An 18,488-nucleotide genomic window follows, 5' to 3' on the forward strand; every position below is an offset into this window, starting at 1 on the left:
AACAGTTAACAAATTAATATGTTTATATAATAATATTTAAATATTGACATCAATTCGCAATATAATATTTTAAACAAAAAGATTCGCACTATCGAGAAAATTCTTCTCAAAAAATATTTTATTTTTGATGATTTTTTGGGTATGACATTTTTAACACGAGACACGATTTTAATTTTTAGTGATTCTTTTATTTATATTAATTTCGTCATTCTTACTGCTCGATTAATAATTATTTTTCGACTATTTTTATAACTATCTTCGACGATTGGTGACATAGTGATTTTAACACTAGATTCACGGAACCTGTCAATTTGACAGAAGGGTTGCTCCAATTATACGATGATAACAGATTTAGTTAACTTATATTGAGACTATTAATATAATATATAATTGTTTTTAAATTAAACTAATAATTAAAAAAAAGGCACGTGGTTTCCTTTACCTGTCAATTTGACAGGTGTGCTTAGAAATAGGTATACAGATTGCGTCTGTAAACCTAATATTAAATTTCACCATGATTTATTAAATGTCAAAATTAATAAGAAATAAAAAAGAATAATACTGATAATAGTGGATGGATATTATAGTATAGTTAACAGTACAGTACAGATGACAGTGGATGGGTATTGATGATAGGAATTCTATAATTTAATAGGACCGGCGTGTTAAGCGAGGTTAGACACGTGTTTATGAATCACCCGGTGTATATCGCAACGAAAGTCGGAGAGAAATAAATAACGGCTCGTTAAGTCGTTAAGAACGAGCGTGTCGCAGTGTCCGGATAGAATTATGCGAACGTTAATGAACTCCGACGGTGATATTCATTTGCTGAATTTTATTTACAGACAACTGCGGACACAAGCGGGACCTTCAGTGCGTAAAATTCAGTTTCACCCCCTTTAATCACGCGTCACTCGCAAACGAATATTATTTGTGTAATATCAATCGTGGAAAATCGGCGCCCGTTCACGCGTTACCGCTACTTTGGAAATAAATTTTCCGCCCTGCTAATGTACACTCCAAACTCGAATAACGTACGTGAGAAATCGGGGGAGGATAAATGATTCGAATAAATTTATTCATCGCTGCGAATGAATCAAATTACTATTGAAATTAATACAGTCAAACAAGATTTTGGTTGAAAACTTCGAATTTCAATTTTTTGGAGTATTTATTATTTATTAATAGGAATAGCATTCTTTGCTGATGAATCTTTTGATGTAGTTGATAAGGGGTGTTTTATTTTTGCGGACTTATGGACACTCAGTTTCGATAATTTTTTGGTATTTTCTGGAATAGTATGTTTCAATTGTGTATTTTTTAAAGTTGCTTTCTTTGAGTATATATTCATTCTATATATTATATATAATTATATATTATATCATGTAATCATATATCAATCCTAGCACTACGATTTTATTATGAAAAATTGTATATCGAAAAAGTATTGTATTTGAGTTTAGTTAATCACCATGCATTTATTCCATCGATGATAAAATTGGGTAAAAATTTTAGAAATTCTTTGAATTTTGTGCTTATTAAAATATATTAAATTTATAGTTATGGTCGTGTGATAAATGAAGCTTATATGCGTGAGATTTTATACAAAGAATTCGTAGCAAGCTAGACTCATTATTGTACTGCAAAGGTACATTATAGGTATACATATTGTACTAGCAAATTTTCATTATACTCATCATATATTAATACACACATTCTAATATTAAAAATAATACTATATTTTATTTAATTACATTATTTATATATACTACATTCAGTTACCTATAAATAACATTCCAATATTAAAAATATAATTCAATATTTTCCTTAATTAAATTATTCATACATACTGCATTCAGTTAGCTACTCTTCATATATCCTTTAACGCAGTATTAAAAATCGGAAACAATTGCAAGAACAAACTTCCATACCTTCCAATGCTCCAACCGCTCTCCACGAACCACTTCTACCCAGCTTCCCTCCTCCTCCACCCCCTCGCCCTTAAACTTTCACTCGAACGCCCTAAAGGCCACTTTTAAAATAGTCGAGGGTAAAAAGTAGATGCTGGTGGTTCAGTGGAATTTCGATGGGCCAGTCCTCGTGTGCTCGAGTGCTTTCGATATTGCGGTGCATCCGAAAATTCCTAAGGGCTTGGTAACGCGACCAGCGGGTTGGGTTAAGGGTGGCAGGGCTCGATCGATAGTGTCTCGTGGGCAAAAGAAGCCGGTGTGCCTGCCAACGCGAACTCCACAGCTTTGCACAGGACTCTGGACCTATCGTACACGACTTTACCCCCTAGTTTCGAGATACTGCAGTCGCGGATGGCGGATCAGGCTATGGATAGCTACACTGATTCGCTTTCAGGTAATTGGCCATGGTCTTTAGTTTGCTTTCCACCCTCGCAAAGATGGAAAAAGAGAAATTTTATTTGAAGACGGTTGGCTGACTCCATTGAGGCTCTCCATATGTTTGAGATCCAGGAAATTTGATTGGCTATCGAAGTCCTAATAACTGAGGATCCTTTGGTATAGTGATTAGGGTAGTTCGTAGTAGATCTTGAGACTATGGTTGGTTCGCCCAGGTAACAGACATGAAGAACAACTCTGGTCAGCCGGAAGTTAAAACCTGTACATCAGAAGGCACTTTTCTCCTGACTATTATTGGATACAATCTGATCAAAGATGTATCTAGGAGAAAAATAACCGTGAAACTGACAGATATCTAGCACGAAACGCGTTATGCTCAAATAAATCTTGCAATTATGGTTGTCTGGACCAAGTAGAAGACTCGAGGAGCAATTCTGATCAGCCTAGAATCAACATGCCCACCAGGAGACGCTTTTCTTCTGACAATTATTGGATGACATTTGACCAAATACGAATCTAAGAGAAAAATAACCACGAAGCTGTCAAATATCTAGTATGAAACACGTCATGCTCAATGAAGTCTTGCAATTATGGTTGTCTGGACCAAGTAGAAGACTCGAGGAGCAATTCTGATCAGCCTAGAATCAACATGCACACTGGAAAACACTTTTCTCCTGACCACCTTCAGGTCCAATCTAACCAAAGATGAGCCTAACAGAAAAAGAAACGTGAAAACTTACAAGTGTCCAGCAGGAACCACGTTATGCTCGCCTGCTCTTCGACCAATCCTCCACACACACCTATCAAAGATCCTCTGGTTACCGAAACTGGTCAATATCGTCAGCCACGCGACGTTCAGGCGGCAGTATCCTCGTCGAATCTCGGACCAAGAAGTGTCACGTCAACTGTCACGCATACATACGTCACGGATAATTCCTGCAGCACGCATACCGGCCACGTCTGGACACAATTTAGCGTCTCTGCAATGCCGGAAATGTCCCAGCAATTCTGACAAATGTATTCTGGCCTGTTATCACGGAACAGGAGCACGGTGCCGCGTACCGCCAGATCTGGCTATCCCTTTGTTTATCGAATTTTCATTTGAAAGCGCCATTGTTACTCGCGTTTCCGTCCTCAGTGCCCGTGCTGGGTCCCGTTCTGGCCTGGCCAGGGAGTAGCTTTTAATAGAGGGTGCGAGAGAGACCGGGCTAACCCCAACGAGGGTGGCTGCACCTGGAACGAGGGTAATAGACGCGAATGACTCGGCGTTTCGATGAAACGACCGTTTGAAGCTTGATTCATCATTACATGAAGTTCAATGGTTATTGGTCCCGATTCAATGCCGCTGGATTTGTTTTTATCGTCTTCCGTGCAGCGTCGTCCGGGCAACTGGGACAAGTCGTTTGCAATTGGAAAACAATTGTTACAGTGAAAGGTGAATAGTTCAGAGGTCTGTCCGGGCTATCAGGTGTCATCTATGATCGAAATTTTGCTCCTATTTCGCTGGAAATTAGCAGATACGCGATTTCGTGCTTCGATGGGATCGGTTTCGCCGATGTTGACAGCGATGGATTATTTTTGAGCTTTTTATCGGCTTCTGGGCTATTCCTGTAATCGAAGAGGTGATTCCCGTTCAGCCTGCTGGCACAATAGCGGCGGTGTGTCCTCAATTTATTGCTAATGAATATTCGATTCCAAGATTGGACGATGCCTTCGGCAAATTGAACAGATCTGATAATGACAACCGGATCTGATAGTGGCAACCGATTAAAAATTATCGCCTATAGGGTGTTCAGTTTGGATTCCGACTAAGTTAGCTCGAACTCTCCCGTTGTAGAAATTTGTGGTAACGAAGACACGTGAAAATAGCTCACCGATGTTAGAAACCTTGACACTCTAACAATGACGACTTGGACAAAGACACGTTGAAGCAAATTACACCTAAATTTTGTATACAGACAGGGATATTTTTAGTTGCCAATTGGATTTAGAAACTTTGTAAGTCACGGAATGAAAAATTTAACAGGGAAGAATCGATTTTGATTACACCGGTGTTAGAGTTTGCAGAAGTGACTATAAAATAGTGAATTTTTAACCTAAGGCTCAGTACATTCGCGTGCCAGACGCGTTTATAATTTACAACATCCCGGTGTCGAGTAACTACGTGTAAAATTTTTATTTCCGAATCTAGGAGAGCGAAGAAGTAGGACCCAATTTCCTTCGTCTACCTGAACCTTTCATCATTCGTTATTCTTCGAACGTTACCTATTTTTACCGTCTCCTTTTCTTTTTATAGGTGCCATACAATCACTTTAAAGTATCCCGAAGATAATAATAATAATTAGAAATAATAATTAATAATAGAAATAGTTTCAATAGAATCATAATGATTAGAGATACTGTCAAATTGTTCACAAAATTGCCAAAGACTAATATCCCAAATTAGTCCTACCTAACCTAACCTAACCTAACCTAACCTATAATTCAGCTTGGTATTAGCTCGTTAGTGCAATAGAAAATTTGACAGAATGCAACTGAGAGAAAGTCCTATGAAAATCAGTGACAGCGTGCAGCCTGTCACGTTATCGCGAAAATATTCACCGTTTCGGAAAATTGCATGCACATTAACGTGACCACCTGGACGCACCACGACGTGTCACGCGAAGAGGCTAATATCCAAGGTTCATTCCGTATGCATGGAATTAACCGTGCCACGTGTCTCGAATTTACCAGGGTTTTGTCGCGAACAACCGCGAAAATTTCCATGCAGAAGCGACGAGTAATGGTCATCTTTGCCACTGTGGTGGCTCTATGAAGCAATCTCGACGTTTCAGCAGCTACTCAGGCTGCGGACCTCGTGTTACCCTAACCTTTATACGAAATGAGAAGAGGAAATAAGTCTCAATAACTGTGGATTCCTATTTTCACAGTTCCCTGTCTCGTCGTTGTCAGGATGCCACACCAGTATGACTAGAATGCACGTGTGCACTGTCATTTCATTCTTCTTGCGAATATTATTCAACAGCTCGAAGATCCTGATGTCAAGAGACTCAGATATTCGTCTCACTCTATTCCCGAATATTATTTGCCATTTCTCTGGTCTCGGTGACTATCCAGACGTCGCAAACTTTATACTCCATGCCTCACTGACATTGCTTCTGTCAAATATTGACCAAGATGCATCTAGACTATGGTGACCTAGCGAATGCTTGCCTCCAAGCTTCAGTTGTCAAGTGTTCGCAAATAAATATAGCCACTGTAGGCATAGTCCTCGTGTCTATTTAGCTGAAACAAATATTTTTGTATATAATGAATTTAGAGTGGAACCAGATGCAAGCTCGTACCCTAAAGTCACCATACATCTACCCCTAATTGTGACATAGAACAGCTACAACAAGGCAGATAAGTGTGACTAATCAACACTCTAATGAGTTTACCAAGTTCAGGTGAAAAATGAAGATCAGTTTTGATTGTTCCATCATTTATTCTTCACTATGTCGAGGCCGAACGGGTTACTGTCACTTGGCTACTGAACTAGCCCGGGCTCCAGTGCGTATCGATCTCGCGATTGGCTCGAATCCCGTGCAACATCGACATCGGCGGATTTGTAACGGGTCATCTTAGAATCCAACAGCTGCTGCTGGGTCACGGGGTTAATTCTATCGATAACCAGCTACGAGGTAACGGTCCGTGTAACTGGTACGAACTTCACTTTCGTGACATCGTCGTGGTTCGGTGACACATGTCGGCTGGCTTGGCTTTTGTACAACGGTTCAGCCAGTGGCTGCATTTGGTCAAGAGTTCCATTCGACTGGATGATTCGTATCGTGCCAAAATTTGTGCCATTTTCTTTCTTTACGTTGTCCAATGGCAGACTGTTGACAATGAAGTTTCGGATTCATTTGTTCTCTGAGTTTAGTGTCGCATTGACGGCGTGGTCATTGAGGACAGATTTAGTTTTTAGATTTGGTGGTACAGTTTGGTCGCTTTTAGATATTGCAGATTATTTTCAACGTGTTTCCGTGATGCTAGTATTTGACGGGAATTTTGTTTTTGGTGTTGGTGATTCTAAGGACTTTTTGGATCATGACTCAATGGACACTTTGTTTAAAAGTTCACGAATATTTGCAAGGATGAAATATTTTATTTCAATGGAATTGAGGAGATTCTTGGGAGAAATGCATTTATTACTCCATTTTTTTTATTAAAAATTAGGTTTAGGTGTGTGATATTCATTATATGGGATCAATATCTTGACTTTGCTAGCAAAAATTGTTTCAACTGTGAAAATTTCGAAATACTATTTTTGAAGATAGAATCTTCTTAAAAACTTTATTATTATTATTTTTATTATTATTATTTTCTCCCTTTCTGGGGTTCTCTGAACGGGACACTGTCAGGTCCAGCTTGGTTTTTAATTTATGTTATTAAGGAAGTTTCTTGTTATGTTGCATTATTATTATTATTATAATTTGTTTATCGTTATTTTTCAATTCGCATGTTTTATTTGCGAAACACGTTAATTTCATATGTAGGTTGATAAATTGCTAAATTTTATTAAATATACCAATGCGTAGAAAAATTATAAAAAATAAAAATCTTGACTTAGTATAGGTCAGGAGACGTTTAAATGTATCCTTACTCCTACACTATTCAAATAAATAATCAATTATCATGACAGTACTACGTAACTTTTTTCTCATTACGATGAAATAAATTTATACATTTATTTTTATGTCAATGAATTATTCGTTGTTTTCGGAAAAAATTCAATATTTGTTTATATTTTTCTAATTCGCTAATAAATTTGAACAGCAATTAACATACTGTCAAACAGTCTAACAATATTTATCATTGGTGCATAAATTATAATTAACATTTTGACTGCCAAGGTTGTCATGAGTGACAGACGGTATTAATATGTCAAACTCACGATATTTGTGTTTTACTGTAGCCATTTTTCGAAAATTTGAACTCTGCTAAGTAGAGAACATCGCGAAATAGACAGTACACAATTTTTCTTTTCCTTTTTCATCATATGGCGTCTGATAATTCACCGTATCCCGCGAATATTGGAAATTATATCGCGACAACCAACGTGTTTCTATACTTTTCTAAAAGCAATATTTCGAAAAAATATTTCCCGAGTATTTCCGCGCAAATTCGTCGGCAGTGACAGGGGGAGCAATTTTTCGTAGGTTATTCGTGTTTTAAAACGTCCGGAGAATGGCAGCTATCGCCGGTATTTTAATCGTTTCCGGCGAAAGTTTCATATGTCCCAGCGGCGAGAGGAAATGGAAAACCTTCGCGATTTCCTGGGCCATGCAGCGATTTTCTCCCCGTGAATCGTGATTTCCACGACAAACATTCATTTCCCCGGCGTTTTCAGCTGTCTCATCGAATCGACGGAAGTTACCGCGCTGGTTTCTTGTCTGCTTCCCTCCCCCAGATCCGTCCAACCTGTCCCAGCCCGCGGAACGTTTTTCTTCCGTGACTTTGTTTCCAGTTCCATCCCTGTTTCGCGTACTTTCCGCGGAAACCGGGGCGAAACGTCACAGGACACTGTCTGTGCCTCCAGCGAGCAGTCTCCGATCGGAAACTTGCATCGACGGGACGCACGGATTCGAGTTTCCATGGAAAAACTCCGCCGGTGGACTTTTATTCGTTTTACACTGACCGTCCAGTTTTTCCTGCCTTTTTGCCACAGTGGATATAAATTTCCTCGGAATTTTACGACCACCGCGGCGATAAACTGCTTTTTCCATCGGTTCTCCATTTTCAACGATTGAAACGCCTGTAACGGCACTTTTGAATCACTCTGTAGGATTAACGTCGTTTCGCGACGATCGTGCAGCTTTTAATTCAATTCGTGGGCGCGAATTTGTTAGCGTAGACGCGTGGTTTCAGGTTAGGACGGGGTTACGAATTTTGCAACGTCGTTCTTGAATCACCCTGTATAATGATTAAGGATTGTTCCAGAAAGGGTAAATTTATCTTCGTCGATGATTCGGGAAAGTTACATGGACGTGTGTAGGGTACGGAAATTGTTTAACGTTAGTTTTGAATCACCCTGTAGGAATAATTATCGTGCAGGAAGATGTTGGTTGAAGGGGAATGCGGTGACGTTATTGGTCTAAATGGAAGGAAATTGATTTCATATTTGGCACGACGATTTTTGGAACACCAATTTTGAATCGTCCTGTAAATACAATCTATCTTTAGGAAGAAGCGAACGAGTTCATGAATGTTTGTAGAATTGGATTATAATTGTTTATACACCAGAATTTAATTGTTATGGGAGAAACGTTATTTTTGAATCATCCTATAGAACTCTACATGCATACGACGTAATTTTAATTTATGAAATCTCGTTACAAGAAGATGTTCATTGTAAAAATTGTAGGTATTAATCAACAGCTACAAGTAATTAATTACAACACTTTGAGAAATTACTGCCACCATTTTTGAATACCTTTATGGCAAATTGTTATAATATAATCCGATATTGACTGCTATCCGGATTTCGCCGCAAGATTCAATCAATTTCCCCTTAATCATCGTCACGGTTCAATGCCCGAAATAATCACGATTCGCTCTATTGTTCAACTATACCGGCAAAACCGCCCCAATGTGCGAGATTCTTATGCAAATGAACCAAACCATCTTCCGCCGAATCCCATCGATTCCCCCATAATCACAGTCACGAATATAGCGCGTGAAATAATTACCGATTCACCCCGCCGCCCCCGAATTACCACGAAGTCACATCATGCGAATAAATCGAATCGATCATACAAGTAAACCGAATTTCGCCCACAAAATCCCATTAAATCCATTACAATTACCCGCGCCGTGTTTCAGGCGACAAACAATAATCGCGAATTTACTCAATGAAAATCGGCACAATAGTCTCGGACGGTGGTGGGTGGTAAACTCTAGCGACGGTGTATTATTCCTTCCACAGTCGACTCTCTCTCTCTCTCTGATAATCAAAAAAAAAAAAATAATTAAAAAATCATACAACTTGTGGAAAACTTTTGAAATCGAGTTCCGAAATCGGCTATTCTACTGCGCGTCGCCTCGACGAGTCCTCGACGGCGGTAGTGGGGGAAGGAGGCGTGGCGCGCGAGTGGTGGGGATGGGCGAGTTAATAAAGCGAAATGTACACGGTCTGACACTCGGGCGAGAGTGCGAAATCGCGGCATTTTCCTGTCGACCCCGTTCCACGGCACGGTTCTTTCAGCTTTCTCTCATTCTTTCACCTTCTCCCTTTTCCCGCCCCTCGCTTCGCGAAATAATTCGGTCCCGCGCCTTTTGTTTTCCCGAAGCTCAACGAGGCGCGCCAATCTCTCGACTGCTCAGAAATGTTCGTTTGCTCGTCCTCGTCGCAGTTCTCCCACTCCGCGATCTTCGCTGTTGACCTTCAGCGTCCTGCGACCGAGGAGGGCGCTGCAGTCGGCCTCCACGCGAGTCGACGTTAGGGGGAGCTGCTGAATTTGTTTGAACAGAATTATTTTCGAACGGATGTTCAAATATTGCCTTGTCACTGGCAATTCGCTGCGATTTTAAGACGTGGTATTTTTTCAAAGGTTGATTTCTGGCAATTTACTTATAAGGTTCGTTTTGTTGATGCCTTTCTGTATAATTGTACAGGGTGATTCAAGAAATTTGGTCGAGAGAAGTTTTCGTATTTCGGTAATTTCTGAATATGGATTTTAGAATATTGTACAGGGTGATTCAAGTAGTCGGAATATTATTCGGATATTATTCGTTCGAACTCAAATTTTTAATACGTGCTGGAGATAAATTGGAGATAAATTGTGGAGTAAGTGTACAGAGTGATTCAAGTAATTAGGCAAATAATTTTGGAATCCTTTTATACAGGTAATAAATTATCTCGTTTAAAGGTATTTTCTCAATTTCTGCCGACGATTGTTTTAAATGGTTTTAGAGGTCAGACTTTTTGCATATCCGTGAGAAAAATATCTCTGTGGAATCCATCTGGCCATTTTCTCTCGCGGACCATATTTCACTACCTACGAAATGCTTGAATACCTAGATTTATGGTCTCGATAGTTCTTGAAGAGCTCAGGCAACAGTGCTAGCCCCTTTATAACTCTTCTGACTTCTTTCAGTGGGATACCAGCAAAGCTTTTCAAAGATAGTGGTCCGAAATGTCGAGGAAAAGCGTAATAGAAAAATAAAATAAAATCTGAAGTAAAACAAATTCGTCGGTGTCTTTCGTGTATTTTATCTATGAACTGTATCAACGTTGCTCGCTTTTATTGACCAGTCTTTCGTTATTACACACATCTCTGAACATAATTGCCAATTAATTAAATTTGCAACCTTTAATCCAGCCTTCCATAAATTCTGAATAAATTTCCAAAATTACATCATCTACAATTAGTAAAATTATCAATTTCTAAAATTACTCTATACGAATTTTATGCACTCTGAGAATTCCTTGATTACAACAATGATTCCAAAATTTCGAACCAACTCCTACGAATTTATTTACACAGTAGCTGTACTCACATTTTCACGCCCATGAATAAAACAAGTGATCCAAACAATAAACTGCGAATCATACCAAATTTCGTAACATCCTGTAATAACTTTAACAGAGTCGAGAGAATGAAGGAATTAGAAATGTCTGTAAATTTATTAATAAAATAATCCTACCATCGAACCAAAATTGTGAAATATTATAAAATTACAAGTTTGTTCGCAATAACACCAGTAGAGGCCAAAGGCTTAACGAAGATTCGGCTGAAAAATTTCAAGAGACAAGCTAGAGAACTTTTTCACGGTCCCAAGCACGGTATCTTGAGCATTCAAAATGGCGAGGTAGTAAACTTCTCCTAACGCAGTTCGATAACGTGGAGATTTCGTTGGAATATCGAACAAGGTGCTCGAAAATCCGGCTTGTTACTCGAAAAGCGGGCTCTTCAGGGAAGAATCGATGGGCGGGAGGGGGTGGAAACCAGCCGATTCCAGGGGGATTGGAAAAGTTCTTGAAAGCACTCTCGCAGAGCCTCATTGGGTGTCACGGAGAAGAAGTCGTTTAATGAGCAAACCTTTTTTCCTTCGCCGGCTAAAAGAAGCCTGCAGGCATAAAAGCCACCCCCTCTAGCCCCTCGTGCAATGCACTATTGAAATCGCTAGGAGGATCTCACTTTGGATTCAAATTACGAGCAGTATCGATCACGCTCGAAAATTACGAGCTCTCTTTCACGGGAATCTCGAGCATTGGAAACCGGGCTTAAGCCAGGAATCGGGATTTTTCTCAGCTCATCCCGTCGAAACTTCCATGTTCAAATACGACTCTCGCGCTTCGCGAGCTTCCGGTTTTACGGCCGGAAGTACACGATTCGATTAGGTCGACAGATGAGGAGAAATCGAAGATGAGATGTAAATGAGGATTTTAGACTAGACTGGCAAGACTGATTTTATACAGAAGGTTTTATGATAATTGGGATTGTGTGTACTGTACCTTTAGAGTCGTTCGGGTTCAGGGTGAATGGACCTTAAAGGTTGATTGACAATTATTAAATTATATTAAATTGTTCGTAATAAACTATATAAAATTATATTAAAGAAATTCTTTACTGTATTTTTTACTGAAAAATTAATAAATGTTGCACTTTGTGTCTCACACAATATATTCTGAACAATTGATTATACTCAGGGGATACACTCACCTAATTTGTAAGGTACCAATGAACCTCCTAACGAACTTACTTTTCATGTAATAATTTATTTCAGTCAAAAATCGTGCGTTTTTAGAAAAGCTCGCATTTTTTGGAAACTGAGGTTGATAGAGGAATTTCGATTAAGGGTGTCCAGGAAAATAAACCGTACAAGAATTACCTAATGAATATTATAGATTAGAGAAAAATTAAAAATTTGTTGGACAGTGTAATTTATCAATAATTAATTCCTTTCAATATTCCTCAATAAGAAATTTTCATTTCCAATCTTCGAAATATTTTCGATTTCTATTTCATTTTCTTTAGGGTTCTAAAAATATTAGAGAAAAAATAAAAATTTGTTGGACAGTGTAATTTTTCAATAATTAGTTCCTTTTAATATTCCTCAATAGGAAATTTTCATTTCCAATCTTCGAAATATTTTCGATTTCAATTTCATTTTCTTTAGGGCTCTAAAAATATTAGAGAAAAAATAAAAATTTGTTGGACAGTGTAATTTTTCAATAATTAGTTCCTTTTAATATTCCTCAATAGGAAATTTTCATTTCCAATCTTCGAAATATTTTCGATTTCAATTTCATTTTCTTTAGGGTTCTAAAAATAGTTTGCGATGATCGATTTTACACGCGAATAACAACGTCGAACCTTGTCCGACTCGTGAATTAATTAACGAGAGATCTAGCCAGTGGTTAGCTACTCGAAGCATTCTCAACCCTAATCCGTGACTCCACTTTCTTTAACCGCGTCGCAGATTTGTATAGTCAGGATATTTCCATGCACTGTCTTTGCACACCTGTGATAGACAATCGATGCATCAATCGTGTGCACGACCTTAGTCATAGTCCGAGCTAAAATTGAACGACGGAGGGTGAAGGTCAGTTCCTTTGCCAAGCAACTGGTCGGACTCCTTTCTGTGAGAGGATCGAACCGTGCTGGCATTCATTGTCTCTACACGCTAACGTTCCAATCGTCTGGAAACTTTTCCTATCCCTAAGTGGCCATATTTAATGGCTCATTACGACGTAACAGTGTGACACAACGCGGTGCTCGAAAGTGGATTATTCGACGGTCAAGAGGCTATCACTATACTTGCCATTATATCATTACGTGTTTCATTCAATCATTGAAAATAATTTAGGATATTTTTGGAGTTCTACGTCGAAGTGTTCCTATATGGAACAATGCGTTAGGTGTACAAGATTTGGGCAAGCAGGGTCTTCTAGAAGCCAAGTTCCAAGTGCTGCATAGTTCATTGCTCAAAATTGCCACAGAGTTAGTTAGTTAGTCAAGGAGATAGTTGTTAATAATGGTCAGTGAGTAGGTAGTCGAGTCAGTCCTTAGTTCGACTGAGAGTACTGGGAGCAATCGTCAGAGTCCGAGCATAGAGTAGTTGGAACTTGTGTGGTCTTCTGCACTATATTTGGCAATACGAAATAAATACAGTGTAGGGGATTGCTGTTATCGACTTGTCACAGGTATCTTCGATGTAGCAGTAGTGATGGAAGGGAAGGAAGAAAAAGAAAGGGATGCGTTTCGTCCTAAGCCTGCTAGTGGACTCATCAGTAAGGCTACCTAGTAGGCCCTGCCTTAGATGGGGATACTATTGTAAAATCTGGAAATTCTATATATAGGAAACGAAGGGTTTTTACTGAGTACTTGCAAGAAAATCCTCGAACCTCTTTCAAGTAGGAATCCATCTATTGTTCAGGGTGAGAACGATGCCACTACAACAGCTTTGACAGAGATTCGCGTCCACCTTGGTCCCTACGATAATATATCCTACAACAGGTATTGAATTTCAATTAACCACTATATATTTATTCCATCCACGTTGAAATTACATAAAAATTGTAGAAATTCTCTGAACTTTGTACATATTAAAACATATTAAATGACATATGACAGTACCAAGTAGAACGACGTAGAAAAGATCAGACAGTGCGAGTAGAATCGATTAACAGGACTCCACTGACAGGACGCGAAGCAAGGGACGTGAATCTAAAATGAGTTATCCCGGAAAATATCGTTCATCCTCCCTGTCATCGGTTCAAAAGGAGCTAACGATCCGAAAGAAGGTGGAAAGCGATATGAACGTAAATTTTCTGCAGACTGTACCGGCGCACGACTCGATGAGGACGAGTGAAATCCGGCTAGTCTGAAACGTAGCTAGCCATAAATTTTAACTTCGTCGAGCGAACTCTCTGGCAGAGTCTCTGCAGACACTCGTGTGGTACGTTGAAAAAGAACGTGACAGTGAAGCGCGTCAGTGGCCGGGAGAAAAACTTTCGCGAACATGCAAAGGGTGTCATGGCACATCCTAGCTATATTTCACTCGTCGCGAACGTATCTTGAATTTGCGAGGAAATCGAAACAATGAAATCACTGGCGTGAGATGCACGAGTTTTGCAAATAGTTTCTTCAAGATGACTTTTTCAATTTTTACCTTCAGATGATTGATTCGAGAAATATGATACGAGGTTGTTGACCTACAGCTTCCATTTTTGCGAGCTCTTTTCTTACGCCTATCAAGGATACAATGGAAGACATGGAGAAAGAAAGATTGGTTTAAATTGGTACTTATTAAGAATTTTATAATGCAACTGGTCATGGAGTTATTAATGACAGTTGTGGGATTTATGATAATAATAATTGTGGGCTTTATAATAACACTGGTTCTAAGCTTGGAGGTAGCAATGGTTCCAAATTTTATCATATCTATCTACAACTAGTTTCGTTTCACAAGTTTTATGAGAACACTGGCTTTACGATGTCGCCTAATTGCAATAACATTGGATAATATTTACAAACGAAGATTGACAGCTGTTAGAGGAATAGAATAGAGAAAAACTGCTTAGTGATGTATAATATTGATCACTTTGCAAGACCTCGATACCTATCAGTCATGTCAACACTTAACCCTAGGATTTCCTAACCCTATACCCAAACTTAATCTAATAAGACAAAGAAACTCTGCACCACCTCTATAGTACCTCTTTCTCCCTCATAATCTCTCCCACGATCTAATGGAAAAGTCACAAAAGAGAGAAGAGAAAATACTTCAGAGTTCTCCAATCCACGCACCAGGTAATACCCAGAAACAGAGGGAAACTTGGACAGTGGACATGAAAAGTTAGCTCAACAGGAACATTGACAGCCAAAGAAGCCAATAACCCTATTGCCAGCTTAACAATGGAAACAATTTCGAAGCTAATTCGTGGTTCAATCGCCGTTGACACTGCTCCATCCGGAGTCATGCTCAGCGTCTCTACGAGTGAAGATTAATAGCAGGTGAGGAGCAACGCCGAAGAAGGAAGTTGACTCGAGTTTCCCTCGATACACCTTGGCCCGGGTTACTCGGTATTTCGCCTGGCAGCTGTTACATCGATTTAAACCAGGCTGATACGTCGACCTCAGAAGCTTCATCATTCGGGGCATTCTGTTAGGAGTTTACCAGCTCGGAATCCCTCGAGCTGTCGTGAGCCTTTGGGTGGACTGAGAGGGTGGCTGATCTAGGGGAAATGAGCCGTGTTTCGTAGATGGAGGAACAAGAGGAAGCGATGAGACCGTGGAGAAGATGAGATCGTTTTCGGATGGAGAAGGTGCAACGTGAGTGGTGTACAGGAGATTGAATTTGGTTTCGGGATGGCATGAATGGGCAAAGATTGTTCGGGGATGAGGCTACCGGGTGTTCTTTCGTTACCCGAGTTTCGGTTCTATCGAAAATTCTTGCAAACTCGAGTTGCTCAATATGGAGGAGCATGTCCTCGACGAATTTTAGTAATTTTGTTCCAGATGAGCATCCTCGATACGATTCTCTAAAACCTGGCGTATTTTTATAATAATAAATTACGCTATAAGATAGCAGTGCAAGAAGTAAAATTCGGTATCATCTGAAGTTACAGAGATCTAACAAACTACGAGTGAAATTATCTTAAACGGCGCTTGACACATGGTTTCACTTGGAAATCATAGATTAGGGTCGTTTATAGGTGGATTGACTTGAGATGGTATTGTGGGATTCTTAATAGAACAGAATAAGCTTATAAATAGAGTGACAGCGGTTGGCTATGAAATAAGAGAGATTCGCTATGAGCATATTTTTTTGATCTTTCTTAAAACTGACTCTTACAACTGGCTTTCGTAAATTGACACTCTAAACTGAAACTAATAGATTGCCTCATGCACCCTCGTTTAAACCTTGCACTCTGTTCTCTGTCATACTCAGGCTTGGCTTCTTGATCGCTTATTTTCCATTCGACCTAGGTGGGCCAGGTCCATCAAACACAGAACTCATTCTCAAACTTTCACTCATTTATCGTATTTGGCTCTGTCATAAATATCCCTTACACTCGATCCTCTTGCACGTGGTCACTTTCGTTCTAAGTCCAAACACTCTGCCATTCCTACATAGATCTACCTAAAGTACCTAGCATAAAGATTCTGTCATCATCCAATGAATGGATTTATCCAACTGAAACGTCAATTACTTCTCAGAACGACGTGTCAAGCACTCTCAAACGCAAACACACCTTAACCTGAAATTCTTAACTACCCCTATCAGGACATGTCTGCATGTACATGACGCCATATCGTTCTCTCCTACGCTTTCTTTTAAACCTAACTCTAAGAACTGCTTTCTATATCTCACCTACCATATCCACCTACTGCTATCTAACTATTGGTTGTTCACTTTCTGTCGACAGGTACATTATCACGTCCCTCTGCGACAGCTGCGAGAGCAGCGACTCGGTCGTGGCAGTGGTGTTCTGGGTAGGCTACTTCAACAGCGCGCTGAACCCTCTCATCTACGCCTACTTCAACCGGGACTTCCGGGCCGCCTTCAGAAAGACCCTGGAGAGCTGTTGCGTGGCGATCGGGCCAGTTCGTGACCTGCGTCAGGCCCACCGGAAGCAGGACCTGGTGCACAGCAACGCGTCTTCGGAGTTGCACGTGAACAATCAGCTGAGAGCCAGCGAGATGACGAACGTGCACATAGAGGCGTGCATTTGAGTGTCAAACCAGGGCTCCTCGAACGTCTGCGTGTCCACGATCTTCTGAATCGAAGAGGATCATCCTCCACTATGATCTTCCTTGGACTTGGAAGCATCGTTCGATCGTCGGAACAACTGACTCGCGTACAGGGCTGCTGGGAGTTAGCTTTTCGACGGTCATGACAGTGGACAGCGGCGTTTCGGTGGCCAATTAACGAGCAGCGCGCGAGGGGCCATCACGAGGAACGCTCTGGTCACCAATTAGGGGTGGAACAGTGCGGAAGGTTTCTTTCGGTCGCCAATTAATGGCTGGGACGCAACGGTCGATGGCGCCAGCCATTTGACCCGTAATTAACATACGTTCTTCGAACCGTTGATCGGCGAGAGGCGCGGGTCTGTCAAGTTTTTAGCGTAAATCTGTGAGATTCAGTGTTTCGTAGTGAGTTTTTGGGGACAAGTCGTGAGTTTCTATGTTACGAGGATTACGAGGCTGCTGAAGAGATTTATACCGTTGGCACCTCGCGGTTCAGGTCTCGGTCCGAGACCTCGAGGCGTGATAGAGGTGCGTGAAGACTGCTAGATTCTCCGCTGTATTTTATTGGTTAGCGATTTAAGGGGGGCTTCAGGGTGTCGTGGATACGGACGAGGTTAGGCGTTTCTATGACAAAGCACAATGTAGAGTACGTAGAATAAATTATTTGATTTATCTAGCTTAGAAATTGTCCAAGCTATTGTCCCTCTTACCGAAAGTAAAGTTCTATCCTGACAAAGCGCCTCTTTTATTTATTTCACGATCTTCTTCGCGAAAATCTGATCTCGGAAACCCGGTGTACCATAACTCTGGCCAAGCATAGTATTCGGTTTCCAAGCTTAATTTTCTCAGCAGCAAAGAGACTAGAATTCTCTCGGTAAAAGAATTTTCGCTGTGAAATTCTATAATGGCATCTAACATCGTAATTTTATCAGTGTACAGGATGGTCTATACAACTGGAACGAATTATACCTCCATTTTGCTCGCAATTAGGAGAAAAGGAAGAAGGAGAATAGGTGCAAAGAGAATTATATCTCCTTCCAGGTCCATTTAACAATTACACGAATCCTCCCATTTGGTATATTCAATTTTCAATATAAATCTTTGTTAAAACATCTCCTCGTTATTCCAGATAAAAGATCATCAGATGAAATTAGTTTATTTAAAATACCTCGCAAACTTGTGTTAATTTTGGCTACATTAACACCTTGACAGACAAAAGCATTGAATCCATCTGAAAAGGGTACGTCTCTGTTTCAATGCGAAAGAATTTAAAGGAATTTTTAAATTGGAAAAATGAAGCTGCGTCGTTGAATTTGCGAAAGAGATTCAGTTCTGAAAATATGAATTCGCCATTCACCTTTCTCTGTTTTCATTTTTCCCCGGA

General features: G+C 40.0%; 1 protein-coding gene across 1 annotated transcript in view; it reads left to right on the forward strand.

Moving 5' to 3' along the window:
• LOC108551619 (octopamine receptor beta-1R) overlaps nt 1-17,685 on the forward strand; it is a 125,042-nt gene extending 107,357 nt beyond the window's left edge. Inside the window, exon 4 of the mRNA XM_017905846.1 lies at nt 16,783-17,685. Within this exon, the coding sequence (XP_017761335.1) occupies nt 16,783-17,089 (307 nt within the window). The 3' untranslated portion in view covers nt 17,090-17,685. The remainder of the gene's footprint in view (nt 1-16,782) is intronic.
• Nucleotides 17,686-18,488: the final 803 nt, after the last annotated feature.

The sequence above is a fragment of the Eufriesea mexicana genome, unplaced genomic scaffold (assembly GCF_001483705.2).
Source record: "Eufriesea mexicana isolate 0111107269 unplaced genomic scaffold, ASM148370v2 scaffold4787, whole genome shotgun sequence".
Classification (NCBI taxonomy): domain Eukaryota; kingdom Metazoa; phylum Arthropoda; class Insecta; order Hymenoptera; family Apidae; genus Eufriesea; species Eufriesea mexicana.